This window comes from Phycodurus eques, chromosome 2 (assembly GCF_024500275.1).
Source record: "Phycodurus eques isolate BA_2022a chromosome 2, UOR_Pequ_1.1, whole genome shotgun sequence".
Classification (NCBI taxonomy): Eukaryota; Metazoa; Chordata; class Actinopteri; order Syngnathiformes; family Syngnathidae; genus Phycodurus; species Phycodurus eques.
The window spans coordinates 9,079,630-9,105,197 of NC_084526.1; the positions used below are offsets into that span (position 1 = coordinate 9,079,630).

The window sequence follows — 25,568 nt, forward strand, 5'->3', positions numbered from 1 at the left end:
AATTAATATAAGTAATATTTAAATCTACAAGGTGACTTTATTTTCTACCATATTATTTTTTCTTAAGTTACTCGTACTTCTCAAGTATTGCGTTCAGGTACATAATACAAGACTGCATGCACGTACCTGATACTTTGTCATGTTTTTTTTTAACATGCAAATTGCTCATACAAGATGTATGAAAACAAAACTCACAAAAGTGACAATATTCATTTGGCAAATGAAATCTTAATTTTAACACCCGGAATAAAACCACAGATCCAGTTGACAAGTTGTCACGTTTACTTTTATTGTAAAGGTAATGTTATTCCAAAATATTAACATGTTAAGGGGGAAGAAGAGGAAAACATCCTAAAAACATCTACACAAGACTTTGGTAAGAATCTCAAGACATTCTTTTAAAAAGATCCACAGTTGGAAAACAATCTAAATATTTAAGAATGTTCAATTATATCCATTTCAAATGTGATGTATCTATCTACTGAAGATCATTGCTGGGTTAAAAAAAAAAAAGAAAAAATCATCATCATTGTGTGGCCCTAAAACAACAACACAAAGCAGTGGAAAAAAAACACTGGAATGACTGGGCACCTGTGCTTTAAATTTCTATCGTGAAATACTAAGTATACCACAAGATATAATGGGTATTTATTTATTAAATCAATTCTGCATGGTTCCAAGATATATTGTACCACATTGACAGTAATCTTGCAAAAGTGTATCAGAGCTACTACACAGAAAAATGTGTCTGGTTTAAGTGGCAGATCTTCATGTTTGTCACCTGATGATAACTTGAAAACCAAGAGTAAAACACTGAAGCCTCCGTAAACCTGTTTGGCTCCAACAGAATGAAAACAAAAACCAAACAATAACAAATTTGGTTGCATTGCCAGTGTTGTATTGCCTCAGAAAAAAAGTCCTTAGGAAAGTGGAAAGGGCAGCAGAGGGCATTATTAGAACTGTAAACCACCCAACTTCAAATCTGACCATCCCCACTGCTCATTGCCCCCTGTCAAAAACATCAAAAGTGAACGGAATTTGACTTTTATTTCTAGCAGATGTATGGTGTACTGTCTGTGCCATCAGAGCCCTAAATAGAGTGCGCTTGACCATTGTGTGACAACATAGAATTCCTGGTCTTGTTCTCAGCCCCCCAATGCCGTCCCATGTATCCCCCCTAGCAGGGGTGCACGTTGCAAGCTCGGATCTCCTTCCTGTCCTTGCAGCTGGACAATTGTGCAGACTTGAACCTTTGCTTCACAGTCATGAGCCGTTCTTGAATACCTCCGCCACACACTTTGGTACATTCTGTCCAACTTGACCATGGCCTCATTTTACATCCTAGAAGATTGACAGAAAAAGGTACGGTTTTCAAATACATTTGATCTGTTTGTCACCGAATAGCCTGAAGAGAAAGGGATGTGGAACTGTATATGGATATGTCCCATACAAACTGTTCAGCACAACAATAATGTTCTAAATGTCTTTAATAAAACAGAGACAAATTAAAATGTCAAACCAAACTAACGTAAGAAGAATAAATAAATGCACTGTACTGATGTTTTCTTTTAAATAGTAATAATAGTGTAACCATTTAAAAGCAGCCTAGTTACAGTCAGTCCAGCTGCAGAAAAAATAGGATTGATGCTTATACATTATTAACATGCTAATTAAAAGGCAATGTGTCTTTAATTAGCATCTAGCACTCCATTTACAACATGCACCATGGTCTTTTACTGCTCTCTGCTGCTGCAGAAACCTTTTAGTCAGCAAACTCAGGGTAGTGGGAGGCAGATCACTGGGTGGACCTCCCGGCGGCATTGGTGGTGGACTTGCCCATGTTCCGCGGGTGCTGGAGAGGTGCCAGGTGGCGTCCGCCTTGGTCAGGGGGAGGGGGTGTGAGGGGCGATGGGGGGCGCCCCTGTCGCTCCTCGGGCCTGCTTCCTCTTCTTCTCTCCATTCCTTGCGTCCCGCTGCGGTTGGCCTCCTCCTCCTCTTCTCCCCTGCGGCCTGTGGGGCCTGCTGCAGAGGACGGATCCCTGCCCGTGTCGAGGGGGCTCTCACACACTGTCGGACCGGCTTTCAGTACGTCAGTGCTGTTTCCCGGTCCAGGCGTCTGCCCCTCCGCCCTGCCCGCCCCCCAATAATGCATTACACACACTCATCCCCGTCCTTTTAATGATACACCAATCTTTGCGGGGACGGCAGGTTTGGCTGTGAGGCAGCCGTGCCTGGCAGCCCCCCCCCCTCCCCCGTCTTACTGGCCACTCCCGATTTTAATGCAGTACACCACTCGGGGGGGGGGGCGGGGGGGGGGGGGGGCACTGATATACAGAAGGTAGGGCCAATGACTGCCAGTCGGGGCCTTAGCAGTCATAGTAAAAGGGCGGAGGTGGGTTTTCACTAGGTTCATGGCAATGCTCCTCAGGCCAGGCCCCTCGGACTGGATGGCTGTTTGGCATGGGGGCTTCCCTCTCATGCCCCGCAGCTGTTCTCTGGATACCCCACGACTTCCCGAAACGGTGTCACTTCACTTGTATGTGTCCGCTGGCACACACCCCTGGGACTTCATCGCTGGGTGTCAGGCCACTCACTCAGTGCGACAAATAAATTATGAATATGTGAATTGCTTGGGTATCCTCACATTCACACTCTGGTCCTATAGACGTTTACAATTTACATAGCCACTCCCACCACACTTCAGTTGAACAGCCGGGTTCACTACCCCTGCCCTGCATGCTTCCCCTCCTATCCTTGTCCTGTCCTATCTTGTCCTGTCCTTCCCTCACAGGGTGTAGCACTACTGCCCCATACAACACTCATATCTAATGTGTCATTGTTCTAGAAATATAAGGATTTACTTTTCTCATCTTGTTTACAGTTAGTGCTTTGTCTTTTGTCTTCTTTTCTCACTTCCCTCTAAAAACCTTGTTCTGTTCGACTGATTGACTCTTTTTCTCAATAAATATTCAGTAAAATACTAAGAAACCACAACGCCAGCTTAAAAAGTCCACTGTGACACAGTAAAACTGTTCCGGCATAAAAGGGATACAGATCCTCCTTTCTGGTTGACCTCACAGCTGAACAGGACACAAAGAAAATAAATTTAAAAAAGCAAACTACTTGGGCCTGAAATGCTTGTACCCTGTGTGAATGTGAGCGCGAATGGTTGTTTGTTTCTATGTGCCCTGCTATTGGCTAGCGACCAGTTCAGTGTGTACCCCGCCTCTCGCCCGAAGATAGCTGGGATAGGCTCCAGCACCCCCGCGACCCTAGTGAGGATAAGCGGTACAGAAAATGGATGGATAGCTGGCTGGATGCTTGCACCCTCTGCTGGTTGCTGTAAGTAAAATCAGGGGTACTCAACTAAAATTTTAAAAAGGTCCCCATCGAGAACATTCTTGAAGCAAATGTCCTGAAGATCCTTTCGCGTCTTTGTGATATATAAATTTAAGTAGCCTAGTGGTATCTACATTTGCTTGTTATCAATACCTCATCCATCCATTTTCTACCGCTAATCCGAGGTCGGGTCACGGGGGCAGTAGCTTTACTAGGGATGCCCAGACTTCCCTCTCCCCAGCCACTTCATCCAGTTCTTCCGGGGGGATCCTGAGGCGTTCCCAGGCCAGCCGAAGGATGTAGTCTCTCCAGCGTGTCCTGGGTCGTCCCCGGGGTTTCCTCCCAGTGGGACGTGCACGGAACACCTCACCAGGGAGGCGTCCGGGAGGCATCCGAATCAGATGTCCCAGCCACCTCATCTGGCTCCTCTCGATTGGAGGAGCAGCGGCTCTACTATGAGATCCTCCCGGATGACCGAGCTTCTCACCCTATCTCTAAGGGAGAACCCGGACACCCTGCGGAAGGAAACTTATTTCGGCCGCTTATATCCGGGATCTTGTTCTTTCCATAGGTGAGGGTAGGAACGTAGATCGACCGGTAAATTGTGAGCTTCGCCTTCCGGCTTAGCTCCTTCTTTACCAAAACGGATCGATACAAAGTCCGCATCACTGCAGACGCTGCTCCGATCTGCCTGTCGATCTCCCGTTCCATTCTTCCCTCACTCGTGAACAAGACCACAAGATACTTGAACTCCTCCACTTGGGCCAGGATCTCATCCCCGACCTGGAGAGGGCACGCCACCCTTTTCCGACTGAGGACCATGGTCTCAGATTTGGAGGTGCTGATTCTCATCCAGCCGCTTCACACTAAGCTGCGAACTGCTCCAGTGAGAGTTGGATGTCACGGCTTGATGAAGTCAACAGAACCACATCATCTGCAAAAAGCAGAGATGCAATACTGAGGCCACCAAACCGGACCCCCTGTGCGCCTCGGCTGCGCCTAGAAATTCTATCCATAAAAGTTATGAACAGAATCGGCAGCCTTGGCGGAGTCCAACCCTCACCAGAAACGAGTCTGACTTACTGCCGGATATGCGGAACAAACTCTGACTCTGGTCATACAGGGACCGAACAGCCCGTATCAGGGGGTTCGGTACCCCATACTCCCGAAGCACCCCCCACAGGACTCCACGAGGGACACGGTCGAACGCCTTCTCCAAGTCCACAAAACACATGTAGACTGGTTGGGCGAACTCCCATGCACCCTCGAGGACCCTGCAAAGAGTGTAGAACTGGTCCACTGTTCCACGGCCAGGACAAAAACCACACTGCTCCTACTGAATCTGAGATTCAACTTCCCGACGGACCCTCCTCTCCAGGACCCCTGAATAGACCTTACCAGGGAGGCTGAGGAGTGTGATCCCCCTGTAGTTGGAACACACCCTCCGGAGTCCCACAGGCTTCTTCAGCTTGACGGCATCCCTCACTGTTGGTGTCCACCAACGGGTTCGGGGATTGCCGCCACGACAGGCACCAACCACCTTACAGCCACAGCTCCGGTCGGCCGCCTCAGCAATGGAGGCGTGGAACATGGTCCACTCGGACTCGATGTCCCCCGCCTCCCCCGGAACTTGAGCAAAGTTCTCTCGGAGGTGGGAGTTGAAACTCCTTCTGACAGGGGATTCCGACAGATGTTCCCAGCAGAGCCTCACAATACATTTGGGCCTGCCACGTCAGACCGGCATCTTCCCCCACCATCGGAGCCAACTCACCACCAGGTGGTGATCAGTTTTTGTCTTCGTCATAAAGGGTCTTTGAGCCGTGCTATGTCTGGTCCTTCACCTAGGACCTGTTTGCCATGGGTGACCCTACCAGGGGCGTGAAGCCCCAGACAATACCTCAGTCAAATCGAATTAATTCAATATTTTTCAAAAAACTTTTGGCATTTACAGCATTATTGTCAAGTAAGACAGAACTGAACAAATATGTATGATTGCTCATATGTCCGTATTGTCATAAGTTTACATACGCATGGAGAATTTGTGATTTATTATTTTTTTAATAGGCACGGTGGCTGACTGGTTAGAGCGTCAGCCTCACAGTTCTGAGGACCTGGGTTCAATCCCCGGCCCCGACTGTGTGGAGTTTGCATGTTCTCCCCGTGCCTGCGTGGGTTTTCTCCCACATCCCAAAAAACATGCATAAATTGGAGACTCTAAATTGCCCGTAGGTGTGACTGTGAGTGCGAATGGTTGTCTGTTTGTGTGTGTCCTGCGATTGGCTGGCAACCAGTTCAGGGTGTACCCCGCCTCTTGCCTGATGACAGCTGGGATAGGCTCCAGCACGCCCGCGACCCTAGTGAGGAGAACCGGCTCAGAAAATGGACAGATGGATTATTTTTTAATATGACCGATGACTGAACAAGGACCATCTCATTATTTTCTTCGTTATGTTTTGTTTCTTGTTTGTGCTTTTCTGAAATGCCTTACAGTTTAATTTGAATCCCATTCGAAAATAAAATGAAATGTGTTTTGCCTGAGCATTCATGGTTCACATCTTACGAATTCTGCCAGGGTAATCAAACTTACGAGCACAACTGTGAAATATTCTCTCATTTACTCAATCAAAGTAGGGCTGCATTTCAAAATAAGAGCAAGTAAATAAAAAGTGAGCATTTTACTTTTGTGTTTGCTCACTTTACAAACAACCTTCTTTAAAAAAAAAAAAAAAAAGTGGAGCTGAATTGTTCTTCTGGGATGAATAGAGTTGATTAAAGTCTATTATAACTCAAGGGAGACCCCTACCTGGATGCTCAGAGATGACGTCAGTCCTGCCTTGTCTGCTCCTCCTTTTTTCTCGCTGCTCCTTGCGTCGTTTCTTTTCGTCACTGTTGCCCTGTCCTCCTCTGGTGCACTTCCGGACCTTACACTTCTTCCTCTGGATGCTTTCAGGACAGTGGTCCCCTCCAAACTGAGGTTCCAAATTCACTGTGCGCATCCTGATTGTGTGACCTTTCCCACAGGACTTATTACACTCGACCCACTCGCTCCACTCGGACATGACGCAGTCTATAGCTGTCAATTGAACAAGACAATTAAGCTGGCATGAGCAAGGTTAAATACAAGAAAACAAACTAATTGAGGGTGAGAGATTAGAATCCTGCTACACGAGTTTTTCATTCAGTATTTTTATCATGCATCCTACCACAATGTCTCTTGCAAATTTGAAGACAATTTTAAAAAAGATATGCCTTTTGACCCTGGCTACTACTACTACAGCATCTTAAATTGAATACATTTAAAGTACATCTGACAGAGAATTATGGAATTGTGATTGTCACCGAAAGCAGCTTGTTTTGGTTGGACTTCTTGCGAGAACATGGAACATTAATTTTGGAAATAATGCCGCTTTGCTAAATAATGCAACAGAGATGGCTAAATTTGACAGTCAAGTAGCTATACGCTGAGCCCCAAAATAGCATACTGCAGATCCTTGTTTTTTTTTCTGGCTCTGTGTCCTGGTTTGAAGGCCAGAAAATAAAGTTGTTGAACTGAATCATTACGTGAGGTACAATTTAGTTGATTGACATTTTATTACAGGAAACTCAATTAATGTGATAAAGAAGTGAATATAAATGCACTTTAAATACTGTATATTGAACAACTGGGGTCAACAACTTCTTTTTTGGTCTTGTGTGCAATTAACTTCAAAAAGCCTACACTCACTTGAGCGAGTGTATAATGTGGGTAACCTGTACTGTACATGTAAAATATGTACAACTTACGACATTCCGGTAGCATGCACTTCTCCACCTGGTCCAACTCTTCGGTGCAGTCTCCAAGCTCAACGGGCGACTTGAGCATACGCTGGCGTGTTCTTAGACCCTTCCCACACGTGACGCTGCAGTCGCTCCAGTCAGACCACATAGTCAGCATGCACGGGATTGTATCTACACACAAGCGAACACATTTTACTATTTAAAAAATACACCGGCATCCCCGTTGTCTGAGGAAATATAACTACTGTATGCGCAACTGTACATTTTACATATTGTTTATTTGTTAATATCATGTGGTTCTTTGTATTCCACACCATCCTCTGATAAGTTTGTAGATTTGGTGATGTATCAATTATCGCAGAATCATTGTATCCTGAATGGAAATGCAATTAATCCGTTCCAGTCCCCCCCCCCCCCCCCAAAAAAAAAAAAAAACAAACACAAAAAAAAGGCAAGTAGCAGTATATTGTAAAATATATAGTCATAAAACCATAATAGAAGAGAATTTAAAGATATTAACTGGTTTTATGAAGTGTTATCAAGGCAAAAAAAATCTCACATGCACACACGCATGCTGGTGTCATTTACGTGCCTGTACGTTTAAATGCGCCATGTGTCTGTCTGTATATCTCTCTCTCGCATGCTTCTCGCTTACATTCTTTAGGTGCTCGATCAAATTTGTGTTGAAGCATTTAGATGACGTTCCCCACGACGTTCTTCAGTTGTGCACAGACTGCAAATAACTTACGTTTTGTTTGTCTGAGACGCCGCAAAATAGTCCCACACCGACAAAGTGTTTTTTCACCGACAAGATTGAAAATACTTTATTGGCCGTCAGATAGTTACAGTGCTGCGCAACAAGACACGTGTCAAGGCTAAAAATAAACTAGCTTTTGGATTCATACGCGACGAAGATGCAGAGTAAATGTCCTTGTGCGGAGCCGATCGATGACGTCATTTGATCGGATCGGCGACTTATGACATGAAAGCCGATCTGCCAATCATCATAAAATGCTAATTATCGGCCGATACCGATAACGCTGATAAAATCGGTGTAAAGTCTAAAGTTTTTAGTCCTAATTTTTCATTAACACTTTGGCTTTCTGCCCTACTGCATTTTAATGTTGGTAATTATGGTGGTAGTTGGTGTAGTTAAGTGTTTTTTGAGGCGGCATTTGATGTAAAAAATCTTGAGAACCACTCATCTAATGTGTTTGCTCCTTTACTCACGACATTCTGGCATCATGCACTTCTCCACTTCCAGAACCTCAGCTCCACAAATGGAACCATCTGCAGGAGGCATCTTCACCATGCGCTCCCTTCTCTTCATGCCCAGACCACAAGTGGCGCTGCAGGCATCCCATTCCCCCCATTCAGTGACCAGACAGCTGCTGGGAGCTGAGGACAAGCAGGGACAATTTGTTAAAAACTGATTGACGTCTCAGTTAACAGAAACTGTTTGGCGAAAAGGGAGACAAGTTTTCCTCCTACAGCATTCCTCGTTGACAACACAATCTTCGGTCTCCTCCGTGGGCAGGGTGCATACTGAGCCGTCGTCTGGGAATTGCTTAACGTAACGTTCCCGGGAACGTCTTCCCTGCCCACATGACACACTGCATGGAGACCAGGTGATCCACTCTGACATCATACAAGTGGATGCATCTAAAGAATCAAATGGAAAGTGGAATTATATTTTCGACAAACTATCCATAGTGTTCAATTCATAGCTCCTTCAAAAAGCACATTTAAAAATTTCTTATAACTCAGCCTGGTATGAATTGAAAAACCTCCCGAATAAACAAAAGGTTCTCTCTCATTTATCTCCGACATAATCTATAGCAGCACAGTAATAAACTTTAGTTGTAACCCTTCACTTTGTAAACTGTAAAAAGGACGTAATAATCCACAACTCTCAATAAAACTGAGTGAGCGATCTAAAGCAGCTTCGGCAGGTGTCATCCTTCACGCTGAATATCCAGAATGATGACTTCATTATCTAATATTAGGTAAAGCTTATTTTTTTTCTTGCCCTCATCACTGCATCCCGGCCCCATGCAAGGCTCAAAATCCTGGGTGTGTGGACAAGGAACACTGAGATCCAACTGGGCCTTGAGCATCCTCTGCCTCATCCGCTTGCCCTTTTCACAAGTAGCCGAGCTGCAGGCTGACCACGGAGACCAGTTGGAGTAGATACATGTCTCGGGGGTGTCATCTGCTGGGTGAGAAATAATCGGACCATTATAAAAACCCTCTGCTGCAAAAAGCAATGTGGATAGCCAAGTGTAAAAGAGAAATGGTTTAGATCCAGACCTTCCTCTTTCTCCTCCTGTGCAATATCTGCCACGATGTCATCCACATTATCTGGCACAACGTTACACTGCTCCCCCTGTGGACTCAAACATAACACGTATTGCTCTGGGGATTTTGCTTTTTTTTGTTTCCTTTTTTTATTACCGAGGTTATGAAAAGAAGGAGAGTCGTGAAAGATTTGTTAATAAGCAGACTGAAGCAAATGGTTACAGAAGAAAGTGATCTAAAATCCCCAAACCTGCCTCTAGATGCCACTGAAGGACTTCAGTAATTGAGTGAGATTGTGTCATCCTCCATCCATTTTCTACAATGCTCCTGTTTAGCGTAGCAGGAAGCTTGAGGCTATTTTGGCTGACTTTGGGCAATCAGTGGACCACACGCTGAACTGATTGCCAATCAGTCACAGGGCACATGTAGAGACTGACCACCATTCATACTGTCACTAAATGGGAATTGAACCCACGCTGCTTGCACAGAAGTCAGGCAAGTAAACCAGCATATCTTCAGGGACCTAACAATAGTTTCACTTCCAATGAATAAGTTGTGCAAAGGTTGTATTGACATTTCAATTTGTTTCATTATTTTGTTTCGTATCAGGAGAAGCGGGACAGAAAATTGATGGATGGATGGATCATCGGAAGCAGTCCGACCCAAGCTTTTATAGGGCTTTCACCACTGTGGAATAAGCATCATCTTTACTGGCCAAATATGTTAAAACACACAAGGAATTTGTCTCCAGTAGTTGGAGCCACTCTAGAATTACAGAAAACAAGCCACTCAAACAAAATATGCTTTTACGAGATAAACACAAAAGTAAAGAGTCATTAAAACATCACTTTTGGTTGACTGCTTCCGATACAATTACACTTGTGTTATTGTTACACTTGTCGAGTACTGTGTATAGGAATCTAATTTTGATATCTGTGTCACCTCTTTCATTTCTTTAATACATTCACTGCCACTGACTGCTTTAGACGTCAAATATCCATGTTAACTGAGAGGGCTGGCACTGAAGGAGTTAATATGTTTAATGTGTGCCACTGATGGTGTAGTGGTCTGAATGGTTGTCTGTCTCTGTATGTGTCCTGTGACTGACTGGTGACCAGTTCAGGGTGTAGTCTCCCTTTCGCCTGAAGTAAGCTGGGATAGGCTGCAGTGCCCCGCGACCCTGAATAGGATAAGCGGTGTACATAATGGATGGATGAATGTTCAATGTGTAAAAAAAAAAAAAATGACCCTCGCTATTCTTGGGGGCCCCAACCAACTTTTAGTTGGCTTATGCCTCAGGCTGGTGTTCCTGAAAAATCTGCGACCCGACAGAATTTGTGACCCCAGGGAGCGATGTAAGCGTTTGAGAGTTCGACGGCAAAAGAAAAGAAGAAAACTTGCGTTAACATTGTAAAGTAGGGTTTCCCTAACATACCTTGGTATTCCCAGCTGTGGTGGGAATCTCATTTAAGAATATTTGTGTTCAGATGAAGGTGAGTCACAATTTATAATAGCGTAACATAGTTTATGCTGTTAACATTAAGTATTCTTCTTCTATTTCACTGTCGAACGCTCAAACTCAAACCTACCCTCCCCCCCCCCCCTGGTGTCACAAACACCGCTCTGAGCAGAAGAAACCATGCAGCGCAGTGAAGAATTGTGATTTTCGGTTATTTCCCTTCAGCTGCAACTTGGCGTTTCGGTTATTGTGGATGGATTTTCAATAAGGGGACATATTTTGCCAAACCAACTTTTTCTAGTACTTGGGATGTAATATTGTCTCTATGGGGCCTCAGTAATCATGTAAAATATGAATTAAAATCGTCCACACATTCCTGACTTCCAGACATTTTCTACCGAGAGGCCTGAACTCAGGTCATTTGAATTTCTCGAGATTATCTACGTCAATAGCGAAGATCTCCGCCTTCCATTTCCACTCCAGAGCCAGTGCTGTCAGCATGACAAGCACGTGTGCTCTCACAAGTGGGTCGTCTACACGGAGGCAACGATCAGAGGAAAGGGGGCGGTCTTAGCCAAATATGGACAAAGCGGATACAAAACTGGGTCAAACAGAAGTAGCAGTCATAGGGGCCTTTTCTGGACACTCGTATGACAAAAGCAAGGCATTTTTTAAATTAAATTTACTTTTATACTAAGTTCGTGTTAAACATTTGCAATTAAAATACCCCCCCCTAAAAAAAGTTAAATTAAATTTTAAAAAATCACATTAAATTAGGCAACAATATGAATTAATTGACTTATCAGAAAAACTCAGTTTTTAAAGGGAATGTATTACCTTGTATTACAACTATATTTTTATATGTGCTGGATGTTTGTTTTACTTCAACAGTTAACACCACAGTATATAATATACGTTGCCTGTTCAAAATGTCCTCCAACACTCATAAAATGTATTTTCATTTGGGGCAATACAGCAGTGCAACCCACTTTTATTAATGCTCCCGCTTTTTGACCACTGCAACACCTAACAGCTCCTCCTTTTCCCCCTCTCCATTTTGATGGTGTAAAAAGTATAATAAAGGGAAGCCAATTCCACTTTTATGTGAGTTCTAATTTGTTTTTAGTAGGAGCGGAATAGTGCATTAGGCTTGGGTAACAAAACAATACTGTGATGTACCTGTGATAGTCAAGTCATAAATACCGTGGTTTTAAAACGTTCAACTCAATGTTATAAATGCACACCTACTTTCAAGAAGGTAAAAACAAAAATGACTAAAAGAATAGGCATGATGAGAAAGGAACAGGTTGAATAATATTTGGTTGTTAAGATAAGAAGATAAGATGTTTAAATGATTTTTTTCTCCTGTTCCAAAGAGTCATTCAATTTACCTGCTGCTTTTTATTTTTTCTTCTTTCAGTCATTCCATAGCATATGAGCTACCAGCTTAATACAGCAGCAGAATCAAATATTCAAGACTTAATCTGTCTATGGCATCTGAAATTCAACGCTTGCATAATCTTTAGCATCAGACTGCTGCTACATTCTATTTGTTTTAATGCAGGCTTGTGACTAGCATGACAACCGACCTTTCTGGCAATACGTTCCACTAAGACCCTAGCCACAGGACTGATGGCTCCTCCTTCGGGGTCATAGAAAGGGCTCTGAGGGTGGTCCAGACTGGTTAGCGGACGGATCTTATCTTCAGGCACAGTTGGCTTGTTGGGGGACTAAAGGAAACAGAAATATGGAAAAAATAACCAACAATTCAAATGGCACGCCTGTCTAATTCACTGCCAAGAAATGCTGTTTCGCGCCAGTGCTGTATGTGGCAGCAACGTGCATTGAAGGTTGGCTGTATATTGTAACACACAGCAAGCTTTTTTTCACAGCAACGCCACCTGCTGGTACACAATGCAAATAGCGTGTAACTGAAAAGTGAAAATAAATTATTGGTTCCATAAATTAACGTGAATCCACTCCAAAATGTAAGAAGGTCCACAATGCTAAAAGGAAAAACTAGCACAGGTACAGTTGTGTTCAGAATAAATGAGTAAATATTGAAAACACTTATAATGTCTTTTAAATGCACATTGCTGTCCAAATCGAAATATGAAGAAAAGAATAACAGGTTATTCAACTGTGGAACCAACTTCCTGAAGACCTGAGATCGGTTTCAACTGTTGGTACATGAAAACATTTTTTACAAATAAAAAATATTATGGCGGCACGGTGTACGACTGGTTAGCACATCTGCCTCACAGTTTTGAGGACCAGGGTTCGAATCCGGCCTTGCCTGTGTGGAGTTTGCATGTTCTCCCCGTGCCTGCATGGGTTTTCTCCGGGTTTCCTCCCACATCCCAAAAACACGCGTGATAGGTTGATTGAAGACTCTAAATTGCCTGTAGGTGTGAATGTGAGTGTGAATGGTTGTTTGTTTACAAGTATATGTGCCTTGCGCCCGAAGATCGCTGGGATAGGCTCCAGCACGCCCCAACCCTTGTGAGGATAAGCGGTACAGAAAATGGATGGATAGAAAAATATTACTTCCTCTCCATCTTGCCTGCATTTTGTGATTTGTAACTTGATAATCTATATGTTTTTCTTTTTATTGTTTTATATTATCTTTTCATTTATCCTGAATTTATTTGGGGAGTTTATCGAAATGTTCACCTTATCATTTAATCTTGTTTTTAATCATTATTTATTTATTTGCCTTTGTAAAGCACTATGGATTTTCCTTGTGTACTAGTGAGGATAAGGGGAACGGAAGATGAATGAATGAATGAATGAATGAATCGAACGATACAAATATCCTTGCCTTACCATTCAAAAAATTATTATTTTTTGATCATCTCAAACATTCATTTATATACTGAAGAAATTTTGAATATTTAATTTAATATCAATGCAATCTTTTGTTATGTATATATAATATGGGCTTTGTAGAAAAGTCATTTTACCTTGCTACACTTTAATACAAGCTGAGAGGAACATAAACAGGACATGCATGTGTCTGAACAATGGATGCGCCAGATAACCGCTGATATGAACAAACGCGCTTATGGCGGCGCCTAAGTACGTCACTGGACCACACCCAGACAATCTGAAAACTCAAATGATGAAAAACTGTTTCATGATGTAGCTCCACAATTTAGGACTAAATTGTTCTCAGTCTATGCACATTTTCAGCAATTATCTTCAAACATGTATAATGTACTTTAAACCAAATCTCTGAATTCGCTTGAAAGGGTCTTGTACTGAAAATAGATCGGCAGAACACGCTATCCAAACTTATATGAACATGGCCCATGGGCTCAAGTCTTTTCTACTGCATTGTTTAATTCCATCTGTCCACCAATATACTGTAAGGAAGCAGCAGAAATTAAAAGCAAGTGAAATTATACCTACTGAACGCAAAGGCGAGCTAGAGTGGATCATCGAGGATTGCACACATGGAGTCTTTGAGTTTGGTCTACTCAAACGCGCGCACACACACACACACACACACACACACACACACACACACACACACACACACACACACACACACATCTCTTGGTGTTGACATAAGGCACATAGTAAACGGCACTTCAAGGTGAGGACAGGAGAGGAGAATGTCCTTTTGGGATCTAGAATTGGACGGGTGATGACTTGTCTTGATTTGCTGCAGACTGGCGGTGCATATACGAAGAAATGATGCAGGCAGTGATTGTCAATGAGGGCAGGAGGCAGGTAGAGGAAGACAAGGTGGAATGAATGACAAGGTCAAAATGCTGCTGAGAGAGGGAGAGGACAAAAGGAGAAGTAGTTTTATTCAGGGGGAAGAAGTGGAGAGGGAAGTTTTTGTGACTTCAGTGGTTTGATAAGGTCTGGAATAGTGTGAAACGAGCTTTCAGTTGAGAGTAGAGGCCATAAAGGAAAAACACCAGTGTCCTATCGGTGGCAATAACATCTTTTATGGGTCAGATCTTTCACAATGATAGATCAAGGAATCTGCTGTAACTGGATCTTCAAAACATTTTATATTTTGTTCCTCTGTCCTTTCTTTGCTGGTAAAAATACTATATATGCCATTTTACTGCTAGTGGAAGTAATAATACAATATCCAATTGCCATAATTCTTTTAAGCGCACTCGTTGATAAGCTCCACATATTACACACAAATAATATGTGAGAAAACAAAAGCTATATCATTGATTCATTTGCTCCAACCTCATGAGCGACTGGATTACCTTTTTCTATGGCCAGGTCGATCATCTTCAACTTGATGGGAGCATTACATCACACTTTAAGAATAATGTGTGCGCGTGTGTGTGTGTGTGTGCCCTTGAGCACAGCAGATCTGAATACCGATCCAGATGGTTCAGTATATGTGTAGTTGATTTTAAAAGGTGACCAGTTAAAACTTCAACATGGAGTTCATTGAAAATTCATGAACAGTAAAAACAATTTTGATGAGTTGAAAAGAAGCAAGAACAAAGGTACAAGAACATGACGGTACGGGAAATGGGAAAATTCGCAAATAGCCACCTGTAAAAAATATAAGAAGTCCACACTCCCTCGGCCCTGGCTTTCTCGGGTGCACCCCACCTATCTCCCACTGTTTTTAATGCACCACATACATACAGTACACGATTTAAAATGTTTTTGTGGGGGGGTCGAAGAGTTTCTGACCTTTTCTTTCGGATCAATACTAATAACTGCAGAGGGAGGATATCAAACGTCTCTGTTGCATGGCAAAACTCTTATGGATTAAAAAGGCATATAGATCCACCAAATTGCTTGACTAAGTACAGTTAAATAGGACAGCTAAAAAAACCAAAAAAAAACATAAATACCAGGATATCATCATCATCATCATAAAAAGGACTAGTACACCAACACCAGTAATAATCATAATTGTCAAATTTATACATAAATACAATTACAGCGGCTGAAATAAGTATTTAACATGTCACCATTTTTCTCACAACATATATTCCCGAAGGTGCTATTGAGAAGAGAATTTCACCCAATGTTGGGAAGAACCCAAGTAACCCATACATACAAAGAAAGAACAAATAAGCTCAGAAATTAAGTTGTGTGTAATAATGTGAAAGGACACAGGGAAAAGTATTGAGCACGCCAACTATCCATCCATCCATTTTCTTATACCGCTTATCCTCACTAGGGTCGCGGGCTGCTGGAGCCTATCCCAGACACGCCAACTAGTATTTATTTAATACTCTGTAGAAAAGCCTTTGTTTGCAATGATGCCTCGCAATGACGTATGGGGAAACTAGTTGCATTCATTGCTCTGGTGTGATTTTGGCCCATTCCTCCACACAAGCTCTCTTCAAATCTCGAAGGTTCCGTGGGCTTTGCCTTTCTGCTCTTTCCATAGATTTTTGATTGGATTCAAATCAGGTGATTAACTGGGCCATTCTAGCAGCTTAATTATTTTTTTCTTTGAAACCAATTGAGAGTTTCCTTGGCAGCGTGTTTTTGGATCATTATCCTGCTGAAATGTCCACCCTCGTTTCATTTTCATTATCCTCGTAGATGGCACCAGATTTTTGTCATGAATGTCTCGGTACATTTGCCCGTTCATCCTTCCTTCAATAATGTGAAGTTGACCTGTACCATTTGCTGTAAAGCAGCCCCACACCATCATGTTCCCACCTCCGAACTTCCTTGTTAGTATGGTGTTTTTAGGGTGATGTGCTGTGCCATTTCTCTTCACAAAGTGGTGTGCATTATGGCATCTAAAGAGTTAAATTTTGCTCCCATCAGACCGGAATATATTCTCCCAGTATTTAACTGGCTTGTCCAAATCCTCTTCAGCAAACTTTGAACGAGCTTTGGCATGGGTTTTTTTTCAGCAATGGGGTCTTGCGTGGTGAGCGTGCATACGGGCTATGGCGGCGGAGTACATTACTCACTGTTTTCCTTGTGGCAACAGTACCTGCTAATTCCAGGTCTTTTTGGAGCTCTCCACAGGTGGTCCTTGGCTCTTGGACAACTCTTCTGATTATTCTTTGCACTCCTCTGTCAGACACCTTGCAAGGATCACCTGATCGAGGCAAATTTATGGTGGTATGATTGGCTTTCCACTTACGTATCATGGCCCCAACTGTGTTCACTGGAACATTCAGAAGCTTAGATATGACCCTGTAACCAATACCATTGTTATGTTTTGCAACAATTACTTTGCGATGGTTTTGAGACGGCGGCACGGTGGACGACTGGTTAGAATGTCAGCCTTACAGTTCTGAGGACCCGGGTTCACCTGTGTGGAGCCTGTGTGGAGTTTGCATGTTCTCCCCGTGCCTGCGTGGGTTTTCTCCGGGCACTCCGGTTTCCTCTCACATCCCAAAAACATGCATTAATTGGAGACTCTAAATTGCCCGTAGGCATGAATGTGAGTGCGAATGGTTGTTTGTGTGTATGTGCCCTGCGATTGGCTGGCAACCTGTTCAGGGTGTACCCCGCCTCCTGCCCGATGACAATTGGGATAGGCTCCAGCACGCCCGCGACTCGAGTGAGGAGAAGCGGCTCAGAAAATGGATGGATGGATGGATGGATGGATGGATGGATGGATGGTTTTGAGACACCTCTCTGCTCTTACCCATCATGAGATGTGTCTTTATTCACACCTTGGCAATGAAACCTTTTTATAGGCCATCAATTACGACTGGACCAACTGATATTCATTTGCAGTCACAAGGGGCTAGATTGCTGTTTGATTATTGATAGATTTTAGTTGTTATCTTGGCTTTCCATGCCTTTTTGCACCTCCCTTTATTCACGTTTTCAATAGTTTCCCTGTCATTTCACATTATTACATACAACTTAATTTCTGGTCTTATTTGTTCTACTTTTGTTGTATGTATGGATTACTTGGGTTGTTCCCAACATCTGGTGAAAATTTCATGTCAATATATTTAGTGAGAAAAATGGTAACGCGTTAAATACTTATTTCAGCCACTGTATATCCCACTGACCTCATATGACACCCCACTGTCAGTGCCTGCATCCCAAGGGATGAGATCCTGGACTACTTTTTGAGCCCATCCACACTCTTTGGTACACAAGTCTTCTGCAGACAGACCCACGTTCCAGTCGGGACTGGGCCCCAACATGGTGAGGAAGGACATGAGGTGACGGGTTCGGTCAACCGAGAACTCCGCTGACGGTGCAGCCCGCCTAGGGGAGAGAATGAGAAATTATGATTTGGTAATGCTCTATGAACCCCATGAAGCTACTAAATAAGATTTAGCCCTAGTCTACAACATCCATAGAGGTCAGTTACCAGTCAAAATACAAAACACAACTTCTTCAAATATCAGAAATATTTATCAGTATATGGATATATATTATAATAAGGATTGCAGTGACCAATCAATAACTGCTTTACAGGGACTAGACACTGTCGTCTGTCATAGTTTTCTCATAGATTTTGGCATCACACTGAGATGGAGAGTTCTTCACAGCAAGCCTCTGACAAGTTCTATGTACAGAAAATGACAAAAAGACAAAAAGAATGCAAATAAATCATTCACTGAAGCTTTAAAAAAAAAAATTCTCTGACTCATAATTAAAAATGCAGTTTAAAATAGAGTTTTACGAGACTGAGCACATCAGTGGCATCTTATTGTTGCGCGTCGGTACTCCAGCCTATGGGGAACAAAAATATCTGCTTGTCTCCCTTGATCTATGATTGGCAGCTAAACTAATTAGAGGGTTGTACAAATTAGAATTGAAACAATACTTCGTGTCATATATACAGTTAGCAAGTCCCTCTTTTTTCCACCTGTCATCTTATTAACGCATTTGACTTCAGTGCACTCAATTCTGTCCTTGAGCACTCTTGCTAATGATGGCCCCTGAAGGAAAGTAACAGCCTTCATCCCCTGGGAACGTGTGACTGGAGTCTACACTCAGGCGCATTTTTCTCACCAAGTACTGGAACTCTGACATTTATCTTCCGCACCACCTGGGCTCCACAAGAAACCACTGACAGCAAAGGAGAGACAGGGCGAGGCTGGTCACACACAAGGAAGGCGTTAATCACAGCAGACAACCTCAGCAATCTGTGTTTGTTATTCCAAAATTCTTGGTAGCCTTGGCCGTGGCACAAGCTATCTACTTGCAAGTATACATTTAGGTGAAAATATTTGATCAGTTTGTTGCTGAAAGGTGAGACAGGGATGGTGCACGTCCCGCAGATTCACCGCACCTTCCACTGTGTTTGCTTATTGAAGTCGCTGAATGCTAGACCACTAAAAAGTGGATGTGTGGAGGAATTCTAATGTCACGATTTGAATAAAATTCCCATCTTACTTCAACACTGTCGGGAAATTGAAGTTCATTTCCATCCACGCTGATTATTCAGCAGTCACTTTTTAGTAGACACTGGGTCATTTGGTGTGACCCCAGTGAATTGCATAGTTGGATTTTTCATCGTTTTTGCCTTCAAGACTTTTTTCCGCCAATCAAGGCACAGTGACACGAAGGTGTATGAATTATATATTTTATAACACATGGCCATTACTTTTTCAGTCTTCTGGTAAGACTTTTTCTGGGATTTTTGTTTGTCTATTCATCCTAAAGAACCTTTGTGAAGTCAGAAATCACTGATATTGGCAATCTCTGTTATAGTTCATCCCAAAGGTGCTCGATGGGTCTGAAGTCTGGGCTCTCAGGTTCTTACACACCAAACTTATACAAGTGTGCCTTGGTTATGCACTGGAAACAGCCTTCCACAAACTGTTAGCACTAAATTGGATTTTGGGTCTTTCCCACAATGAATTGAATGGTTCTCGACAACCACAATTGTTTGACAGAGTGAATAAAGGTTTTACAAACTCAGAGGTCAACATGTGCACAGCAGGAACAGACAGCAGGAACAGCGATTGTCAATAAAATTAAGTCCCAGTTGCATCAAGAAGTTCAAAAGTGTATTGCCGCACATGTGGAGAAAGCAAATGATGCTTCACCATACACTGACAACTGAATTGAACTTTGTTATTTTGCACTTTAAAAGTATAATTTGAGCGGCACAGTGGACGACTGGTTAGAGCGTCTGCCTCACAGGTCTGAGGACTGGGGTTCAATCCCCGGCTCCGCCTGTGTGGAGTTTGCATGTTCTCCCTGTGCCTGCGTGGGTTTTCTCCGGGCACTGCGGTTTCCTCCCACATCCCAAAAACATGTGTGGTGGGTTGATTGAAGACTCTAAATTGCCCATAGGTGTGATTTTGAGTGCGAATGGTTGTTTGTTTATGTGTGCCCTGCGATTGGCTTGCAACCAGTTCAGGGTGTACCCCGCCTCATGCACAAAGTTAGCTGGGATAGGATCCAGCACTCCCGCGACCCTAGTGAGGATAAGCGGTTCAGAAAATGGATGGATGGATAGAAGTATAATTTGTATTTATTATTTATTGAGATTATTTTTGTCATGGTTTTCTAATTTATTTTTTATTTAATCTATTCAAATGTAGAAAATACTTTAAATTAAGCAGTGGTTATATTGGAATTTAAATATATATATTTTTTACTGGTTTTATTGCAGTTTTTTTCAGGATTTCCTAATATATTTTTTTTATTTATTTTACTAAATTGCAGTACATTCTTATTTTTAAAGTTACTTTATGTAACCCATTGGTTATTAATAAATGGGTCAGTTTTTCTCATACCTCCTGTTGCTGATTATTGTTCTCGGAGTAATATCACTTCATCAAGCCTTTTGTAACATTCAATGCTACACAATAAGTAAAGTATGCATGATTATTGCTTATATCGGATCAGACCGATATTGATATCAGCCAAAATTCAAGGCTGCAATATCTTATTAAAAGTGAAAAAGTTGGATCGGACCTGAACTGGTTGCCAGCCAATTGCAGGGCACATACAAACAAACAACCATTCGCACTCACATTCACACCTACAGGCAATTTAGAGTTGTCAATTAACCTACCATGCATGTTTTTGGGATATGGGAGGAAACCAGAGCGCCCGGAGAAAACCCACGCAGGCACAGGGAGAACATGCAAACAGGCGGGCCTGGGGTTTGAACCCCGGTCCTCAGAACTGTGAGGCAGACGCTCTAACCAGTCGTCCACCATGCCACCCCAGCAATACATATCACATACAAAGATAATATAAAGTTGTGGGGCTTCACAATTATTCCTCGGTTGAGTAAAGGACCCTTTTTAAATTTTGTATTTTGTTATTCTCCATGCCTATGATGGACATCCAACTACAACCCCAATTCCAATGAAGTTGGGACGTTGTGTTAAACATAAATAAAAATAGAATTCAATGATTTTCAAACCATGTTCAACCTATATTGAATTGAATACACTATAAAGACAATATATTTAATGTTCAAACTGATAAACTTTATTGTTGTTAGCAAATAATCTTTAACTTAGAATTGTATGGCTGCAACACGTTCCAAAAAAGCTGGGACAGGGTCAGCTTACCACTGTTACATCACCTTTTCTTTTAACAACATTCAATAAACGTTTGGGAACTGAGGATACTAATTGTTGAAGCTTTGCAGGTGGAATTCTTTCCCATTCTTGCTTGATGTACAGCTTCAGCTGTTCAACAATCTGGGGTGATGTCGGTTTTTGATGCAGTGCCACCTGAGGGATCGAATGTCACGGGCATTCGATGTTGGTTTTCGGCGTTGCCGCTTACATGCAGTGATTTCTCCATATTCTCTCAACCTTTTGATGATGATATGGAGCGTAGATGATGAAATCCCTAAATTCCTTGCAATTGTACGAAGCCACACTGTTGTGACATGTGCAGAATGTGGTTTGGCGTTGTCTTTCTGAAATAAGCAGGGGCGTCCATGAAAAAGACATTGGTTGGATGGCAGCATATGTTTCTCCAAAACCTGTACGTACTGTTCAGCATGAATGGTGCCTTCACAGATGTGTAAGTTACCCATGCCATTGGCACTAACACAACCCCATACCATCAGAGATGCTGGCTTTTGAACTTTGCGTCCATAACAGTCTGGATGGTTGTTTTCCTCTTTGCCCCTGAGGACACGACGTCCACAATTTCCAAAAACAACTTGAAATGTGGACTCGTTCGACCACAGAACACTTTTCCACTTTGCATCAGTCCATCTTAGATGAGCTCGGGCCCAGAGAAGCCGGTGGCGTTTCTGGGTGTTGTTGATAAATGGCTTTTGCTTTGTATAGTAGAGTTACAAGTTGCACTTACGGATGTAGTGCCGAAATGTATTTACTAACATTGGTTTTCTGAAGTGTTCCTGTCAGTTTTTGATCCAGTGCCGCCTGAGGGATCAAAGGTCACTGGCATTCAATGTTGGTTTTCGGCCTTGCCGCTTACATGCAGTGATTTCTCTAGATTCTCTGAAACTTTTGATGATATTATGGACCGTAGATGTTGAAATTCCTAAATTCCTTGCAATTGTACATTGAGGAACATTGTCCTTAAACTGTTCGACTATTTTCTCACGCACTTGTTCACAAAGAGGAGAACCTCGCCCCATCTTTGCTTGTGAATGACTGAGCAATTCAGGGAAGCTCCTTTTATACCCAATCATGGCACCCACCTGTTCCCAATTAGCCTGTTCACCTGTGGTTTTCGTTAATCTGTGAACAGGCTAATTGGCTAATAACAGGCTAATAACAAACAGGTGTTTGATGAGCATTCCTCAACTTTCTCAGTCTTGTTTGCCACCTGTCCCAGCTTTTTTGGAACGTATTGCAGCCATAAAATTCTAGTTAATGATTATTTGCTAAAAACAATAAATCATCAGTTTGAACATTAAATATCTTGTCTTTGTAGTGTATTCAATTAAAAATAGGTCGAACATGATTTGCAAATCATTGTATTCTGTTTTTATTTATGTTTAACACAACGTCCCAACTTCATTGGAATTGGGGTTGTAATTTTGATGATTTGTTTTTCTTCCTTCATCCGCTATAACTGAGCTGTCACACCCATTATTTTTTCTGTTCACAATCACAGGAGGAAACAGTTAATAGGCTGTGTGTATGGCACCGAGTAAGCTAATTATTCCTGCTGGATATCCTGGCCTCTCTTCCTGGCTATTTAATACCCTTTGGAGATTAAAGTCATCTGCCTTTTGGTCTGGGAGTAAATAACATTGCACAGGTTGTTACTGTTGAAGTTCTTTGCAGGCTGAGCCAATAAGCATCTTGTTTTCTCATGAATAAGAGATTAGATAGCTTCAGGGGCTAATGAACACTAAGAATGCGGCAGAAGGCAGTTTCAGGGATGAGTTTGTACTGATCAGCAAGTATTGCTTCCAACTTGGAAGATGCTTAACTGGGCTCAAAAATATAGATCATACCGAACGATGTCTTTCAATGTGGTGGTCCAACCATTATGTCTATGTTTCAATCCATCAATCAAATCCTTCATTGAGCTATTGATAAAATTGAGGATAAGTCCATAGAAAGATTAGACCACTTTCATCATTCATTCATTCATTCATCTTCCATTCCGCTTCTCCTCACTAGTGTCGTAGGCGTGCTGGAGCCTATCCCAGCTATCTTCAGGCAAGAGGCGGGGTAGACCCTGAACTGGTCGCCAGCCAATCGCAGCACTTTCATCATAATCATCTCATTTCGAACACTATCCCTTTCTCGACACTGGTCAACTTTCAATTTTTATTGATTTACTTTTTCCCCCACAAGGAAGAATAGAAAGTCAAACTGTCATCAACATAAAATCTTGGTAGCCGTGTAGTCAATATTTCAATCGAACACTTTAACAACAGCCATACTGTACAAGTATAACAGTGGGGGGGAAATCATTTTTGGATTAAATGTTGCAAAGTAGCCAAAAAAAAAAAAAAACACACAAAATGCATGCCCAGCATTAATCTCTTGAGGTCTTCCAAGATTTGCTGAAGTCTCACATATTTTAGGGGGCTGAAGTGAGTGGGCATTTAGCATCAATCCCATGTTTTCCTCTGTCCAGAGTCCTTGAATAAGACACTCTCTCCATTTTCCTTTACTGTGTCATTATTGTGTGAATGAGCATAGTATCTTCCATCATCATTAGATGAATGAAGAAAGTGTACTATCGCTCTGTGAAAACCTCTACAGTAGGAAACCGCTTCATAACTGCACTGCCCAATTACATCTGCAGGGTGTCTAGTCTTAACAACTGTCTCTATCTCGGACTCACTATCTTTCGGTGGAAAGCTCCAGAGAGGTTGTTAGTTTCACACCGCAACCCCATTATAGCACAGCCCGCTGGTAATAATATGACTCTGTCAGGTTATTGTGGCTCACTGCTGCCTCTTGAGTGGTAGGTAACTACCTTAAGACAAGACTTACTGCTATGAGCATTTTGAGATACTGAGAACTGACCAATCTATTTTTGAGCAGAAGTGTAAATGACACTTGATACTTACACGTTAAGTGGCTGCCAAGCCGGCCACTGCGCCTTCATCTTGATGACCGTCAGGACATCATCACCCTACAAAAGTAAGACACACTGTTAAATTATTCAGTATCTCTGGTGAATGATTACATTGAATCAGTGCAACGTATTAATAATACAAAACATTTACAGTCAGTTGCCCTGTACTGAAGTTTAAATAAAACCCTAATAAAAAATATTACAGCATCACCAGAATTGCTTATGCTCTGATTTATTGAATTTCAGTGCAATAAATCTGACAAGTTGCAACAAGCATGGAAGACTAATCCTATTTCAAATTTAAGAGTTTTACTGAAGGCCCACCACTCCTGTGAGGCATGTGAATTTACTGAGACTGGAGGCGGATGATCTCACAAATCTAACCAAGTTATGAACGAGTGTTATGATGGCCTGTCTGAACTGTCTGCACCGATCATTTACAAGCACAGTTTAGAACAGGGTTTCTCACATGGTTTTACCCCAGGATCCACATCGCAACCTGCTTTAAAACTACAATGCTAACAGTTTTATGCAGATTGTATAACAAAGACAGAGTTGATTCTTTGTTATAATTTTTCATCTTCACATTCTCTACTTAAGTGTATTGTATTTTGCATCACCAACCTTACAAGGTGCCTGCCCTTTCCCAGAGACATTCTATTGGTTCTTTCCGAAATGGCTTTATCAAACCCATCCATCCATCCATTTCCTGAGCCGCTTATCCTTACAAGGGTCGCGGGAGTGCTGGAGCCAATCCCACCTATCATCGGGCAGGAGGCGGACTACAACCTGAACTGGATGTCAGCCAATCGCAGGGCACATATAAACACACAACCATTCACATTCACACCTACGGGCAATTTAGAGTCTTCAATTAACCTACCATGCACGTTTTTGGGATGTGGGAGGAAACCGGAGTGCCCGGAGAAAACCCACGCAGGCACGGGGATAACATGCAAACTCCACACAGGCGGAGTCGGGGATTGACCCCCGGACCTAAGAACTGTGACGCAGACGCTCTAACCAGTCGGCCACCATGCCGCCACTTTATCGAACCCTTTTATAAAATTGTTTAATTTGTCATGTCACGTCAGCCTGTTTATTTTCCAATTGGATCAGATCAACGTAACATCGTTTTTACACCAAGTGAACTTTGTTAGCGTTACTTTGGGACCAGTCCGAGACCATTTTTTCTACTTGGTTTGTTGAGTTGGCCCACACACTAGTTTGTTAACTAACAAACTCCACCCAGGGGTGAAACAAACTAGAATTT

General features: G+C 42.5%; 1 protein-coding gene across 2 annotated transcripts in view; it reads right to left on the minus strand.

Moving 5' to 3' along the window:
• Positions 1–280: 280 nt before the first annotated feature.
• spon1a (spondin 1a) overlaps positions 281–25,568 on the minus strand; it is a 79,616-nt gene continuing 54,328 nt past the window's right edge. Inside the window, exons 7-16 of one of the 2 annotated variants that reach the window (XM_061701315.1) lie at positions 24,288–24,352; positions 17,860–18,061; positions 12,463–12,603; positions 9,427–9,502; positions 9,146–9,328; positions 8,608–8,778; positions 8,347–8,514; positions 7,123–7,287; positions 6,143–6,412; positions 281–1,341 (exon numbers count right to left, since the gene is read on the minus strand). In XM_061701315.1, the coding sequence (XP_061557299.1) occupies positions 1,178–1,341; positions 6,143–6,412; positions 7,123–7,287; positions 8,347–8,514; positions 8,608–8,778; positions 9,146–9,328; positions 9,427–9,502; positions 12,463–12,603; positions 17,860–18,061; positions 24,288–24,352 (1,605 nt within the window). In that variant the 3' untranslated portion in view covers positions 281–1,177. Of the gene's footprint in view, positions 1,342–6,142; positions 6,413–7,122; positions 7,288–8,346; positions 8,515–8,607; positions 8,779–9,145; positions 9,332–9,426; positions 9,503–12,462; positions 12,604–17,859; positions 18,062–24,287; positions 24,353–25,568 lie in introns of both variants that reach the window. The other variant, XM_061701307.1, reaches the window with a different exon arrangement.